Source organism: Oryzias melastigma, linkage group LG24 (assembly GCF_002922805.2).
Source record: "Oryzias melastigma strain HK-1 linkage group LG24, ASM292280v2, whole genome shotgun sequence".
Taxonomy (NCBI): domain Eukaryota; kingdom Metazoa; phylum Chordata; class Actinopteri; order Beloniformes; family Adrianichthyidae; genus Oryzias; species Oryzias melastigma.
Genome location: NC_050535.1, coordinates 14,126,115 through 14,130,960, shown reverse-complemented (window position 1 = coordinate 14,130,960; position 4,846 = coordinate 14,126,115). Strand labels below are relative to the sequence as shown.

General features: G+C 36.8%; 1 protein-coding gene across 1 annotated transcript in view; it reads left to right on the top strand.

Annotated features, from left to right (window-relative positions):
- The window catches only part of mtfr2 (mitochondrial fission regulator 2), a 4,100-nt gene extending 1,979 nt beyond the window's left edge, over nucleotides 1–2,121 (top strand). The window contains exons 4-8 of the mRNA XM_024290477.2: nucleotides 627–751; nucleotides 831–1,036; nucleotides 1,110–1,392; nucleotides 1,463–1,646; nucleotides 1,729–2,121. Coding sequence (XP_024146245.1) covers nucleotides 627–751; nucleotides 831–1,036; nucleotides 1,110–1,392; nucleotides 1,463–1,646; nucleotides 1,729–1,773 — 843 coding nt within the window. The 3' untranslated portion in view covers nucleotides 1,774–2,121. The remainder of the gene's footprint in view (nucleotides 1–626; nucleotides 752–830; nucleotides 1,037–1,109; nucleotides 1,393–1,462; nucleotides 1,647–1,728) is intronic.
- Nucleotides 2,122–4,846: the final 2,725 nt, after the last annotated feature.

Sequence of the window (4,846 nt, the reverse complement as noted above, 5' to 3'; positions counted from 1 at the left end):
ATGCTTTAGCCCCAAACTATCATACTACCACCAATGTGTTTAATAAAATATTTCCCCAAAAGTCTTGGGGATCTTTTTGCTGTGCAGTTTTTATCTTGGAGCTCTGGTCATTTTTGTCCAACGTCTTTCTTAGGACAGAGTCGTGAACTCTGACCTTAACTGAGCAGGTCAGTCATGCAGCTCTAGATGCTTGAGGGTCTTTAGTGAGTTTTAAACCGAGTTCTTGCAGTACTCTTGGGATAATGTTGGTAATTTCTAGAAATATTTAGTTCAGTTTCACGTTTTTTTTCTTCATAGATGTGGTCCATAGTTTTAGTGGTTTGCTGGAGTCTTAAAGATTGAGTAATGGCTTAATGAAGTACATTTTGCTTATTGGTTGTTTCTGAATTACTTTAAATTGAAAGTATTTTTGTCTAATATATACTTTTTAGTTTATCTGATTTTTTTTTTTTAAGTTACAAGCATTCAAACAAATAAGAAACCAGGACAAAAGCACTTTGTCATTTCATTTTATTAACCTTTTTATACATTTTGGTTTCTTGGTACTATATTAAATCAATTTTCTGTTTGAGATTTCATGATGTGTTTTTGTAGCATGAGTATAAAATATTCCTGTTTTGTCTCAGATTCCCCTGGTTGCTAACATGCCGCATGAGTATGCGGACGCTACAGTGGACACACCAGCCATCCCCTCATTGGCTGACATCATTTGGGTAATTGAGGACAAGGGGGACAGTTTTGCCAAAACTAGGTAAGTAAAAAACAAATAACAAAAACGTTAAAGAAGAAAAAAAAATCACAACAATATGGTCTGTGTGTGCCTTTTCTAGGATGCATTTACCGCCAAAGAAGCAATCTGGCATAAGTCAAAACCAGAATGACTCAAAGCCAAATGTGAATATTGTTCAGAAAAGACAAAGTTCTGCTGGACGTCCAGCCGATCCAGAAACACTGAAGAAGATCTCGGCACTGGAGAGCGAACTGCTCAAACTGCGGGCTCAGATAGCCATGATTGTTACCGCCCCCCCAGCAGCAGGTAGATTAAATATTTGTGGATTTTAATTGTCTTTTATTGAATATGCATATAAATTAAAATACATTTGTTTCAGAGTCCCAGAATGCCCCACTAGTGCCTCTGACGTCCCCTCCGCCGCTTCCAGCTCTCACTTCTACTCCTCGTTCTGCTCCCCCTCCTCCTCCTCCTCCACCTCCTCCCCCTTGCCTGAGCTCCTCCACTGACACACTGGATGTTATTGAGTTGATCAGGCAAAACAGGAAGAACAAAACTGCTAACGGTCAGCTGCAGCCTCAGAACTCTGAAAACAAAGCGATGCCCTCCATGATGGATGTTCTAAAGAACTTAAATCAAGTCAAACTGCGTTCCGTACAGAGGTAAATACGAAGCTGCAGATTTTTTTCTGTGAAAAATATGCAACAACTGAAGCTCATTCCTCATCTTTAGATCACCAGGAGGAACGCCGGTCAGGAGGAGGCACAGCAAGGGAGGAGCCGCCGTGCTGAGTGACCCGGCAGCTCTCATCGCAGAGGCGCTCAAACGGAAATTTGCACAACATCGCCACAACACGTCCTCCGACAAAGAGAATTCACAGGAACTCTCGCCTTTCGGCAGTCCAGAATCCCCCAAGGTGTTTTGTTTTCCTTTTCAGTATCATCGTCTTTTAGCACATCACAGCTCCTTAGATGCTAACTTTCATTCCTCTTCTCCAGATTTCTGTCCACTTCAGGCGCAGTCAGGGACGGCGCCACTTCTGAGCCAATACGTAGTGACTCCACTATGAAAGGACATAGCAGGTTGTGACTGCATGTGCTCACACTGACGTGCCTCTGAGTGCTGAAGCTGCTGTTTACGGGTCATTTTTGCTCTTGTTTTTCTGGTCTTTTACTTGTGTTTTTGTTTCTTTAATGGGAGGTTTTAGGTTTAATGTCATCCATGCTGGCTCTGGACTTAAAGGTTTTTGTACTTTGAAGCTTTGCTGTTTTAAAACTTCTTGGTACGCACTGGATTTAAGCTTTTACGTTTAAACTGTATTCTATGCAATTAAAAAAAAAAAAAAGTTGTTTCATTATATTAAACAGTCTGAAAGGACTTTTTTCCAACTTTTTTGTGACTGATATTTCTTCATAGTTGAATTCTATTTTATCTTCAACAAAGTGAAATTTTCCCCTCCTTACAATGACCATGTGAAGAAGTGAATGTTGTGTGTCTCACTGTCTATTGTTGGGACCATTTGAAGCTTTGAAGGATGACTGATGCTTAAAGTCTTAAATATTATTTGCGAAAAAAATGCTTTAAAATTCATTCAGTTGTGATATGATGTTTACTTTCCCCCAAAGAAATAAAAAAAGTTAAGTTGACTTAAAATTGTGACTTAATAGTATCTGTTTTCTCACCAGCAGCCTAAAGTTCGGTCATCTGGCTGGTGTTATTCAAAATATCAATTTATTAGACCAGAAAAATCATTTTTTATGACCATCAAATGTATTTATTCACATTTTTAGAAGCCAAAATGACCAAATTTACCAAATCCGGATAATATTCATGAGTTTTGTGGATGTTTACATATAGAATATTTGTTTTTCTGTTATTAATATTTAAATAAAGGTCAAAATTGTGTTTAGAAATGATTACAAATGCATCTCTGATGGGGAATGACTAGAATGAAACGCTGTGATGACTGTAAGGGTCAGCCATGTGGAAGCATGTGATTCAGTGTATGGAGCTCTGCAGCCTGACCCACTTTCTCAGTAAAAACACTGACATGTGGCTATACTGTACCAGATGCTCCTGATAATATGTGAATCTTCCCCGATTGATGATTTGTCAGATAATCTTTTATTCGAAAGATTATTTTGTGAGTCTGAGATCAACATATGAAAACGTTATTAAAAAAACGTCATATCTGTGGATGATTTTGGGAAGCAGACTAAAAAAAAGTACAGGATTGTGTTAAAAAGGCTCAAATTTCCACTCATAAACTTTAGTTAGTTGGGTCACTGATAAAATGTGAAGAGAACAAATTTATTTAGTTTATGAAAAAAATATTCCTGCCCCCTTTTTGTTGTTATTTTTGATACAGAAGAGTTGAAAATACACAAAACTTCTATTTAAAGTTCAATTTTTGTTCAAATATTGAATCACTGCATTGGAGCCACATGGAAGTATGTGGACCGACTGGGTCATTGGTTAAAGTTAAAAAATACATTCTATGATAAAAGTCTTGATACCATTAATTTTGTACTTTTTAGTTGATTTACTTCTTCTGCTTCTTACTTTTACTCTCCAGCAATCTTTTGGCACTTTGCTGCCCCTACAGGCAAAACCTAGAATTGCAGCTCCTCCTAAATAGAATTTGCCCTACATGGAAACATAATGTTTTAATTATTCTTTTTTTATTTAGGGTTATATTGAAATATGTATCATGAATGTCTATTTAATATTTCTAAAATTGTTGCAAACAGTTTCTCTGTAAAGTGGAATTTACTAAAGTTTATGATAATTGGGCGGAACAAAGTAAGTTCCCTCCATCCATGGGTCCAAAAACCTATCAATCAAAAAAAGTAATATATCATGCAAATAAATGCCATTTGGTAGTAAGTTTACACTCATTGTTACCATTTATTAATGTTGGTTAAACATTTCTCTTGACCAAAAACAACCTTGTTTATGGAGTTAATTTTCTTATTCTTGACAACAAATAAATCTTCTGGAAATGAATGGATAGATCTTTTTTTCTTCTTTTACATAAACCTAATAGCTGGATAAGTTCTTTTTTTATTATTGAACTGTTGAGTAAATTGTCTTTAACAGTCAAATAAACCAAATCTGAGAAACGTGAAGCTTTGTAACATGAATAACCTGCTTGATTATCTTTAGAATAAATGACTCAATATTGATAAAACTTAGTAGGAAGTGTGTTTTTTTTCATCCTCTTATCTATCAACTCAACATTTTTTATCCAATCATTTGTTGCAATCAGCATTGTGAGTGTGATTTGAAACATCCAAGGCTGAGCATATATCTGTCTGCATGTGACTGCTTCCCAAGGGGAAATTTCTCTGGAAAAATGTGACATGTCAAGAGGAACGTGCTCTTTTGAAAGCATGGTGAAGATGCTCCAAGCATCTGAGGACAACAAACTGCTCTGGTGTTTCAATATTTCAAGGTTAGGATGTTATTCTTGGGACGAGAAAGGCTCATCTTTAAAAGCATCTTTTCCTGGATTTAGGAGAGTCGGTTAATAATCAGCATCTTGTCATTGGTTATCAAGGACATCCAGGGTCAGGCTGAGCTCTCCTTATGGTTCAGCTCAGGCCACAGAAATTCTTTCCTCGATCACACTGATGTGAATGACCTCTTTAGGTCGGTAATGGATAAGTTATTGTTATCCATTCATCAACTCCCATGGTTCTCCTGCCTTTGTTTCCTGTTTCTTTAAGCGTTTCCGAAGAATTTTGCTTACATCTTCCCTCAGAAATTGCTCATTGGTCTGTAGCCTTAGGCGATTTAGTCATCGGGACGGAGATTTCTGAGAAACGCAATTTAAGGAAAACCTGTTTGAATGTTTTTGTGCCAGCAGAAGCCTTGATGAAGGTTGACTGCGTGTACCTCATTTCACCTTCAGGCGAGCTTTCCTTATCCTGCTGTGGTTTTGGAGTCAGATCAGGAATAATTATGATTATTTTAGTGGCTTTATGGGATTTAAGAAGAAAATTATCAATTATTTATTAAAAAAATGTGTTCTTTTTCTCCTGAAGGAATCCCTTTTAAATAAAAAAAAACATCCTAAAGGTTTTTATCTGCTGCTTTTTTGTAAAAGATTTTCTG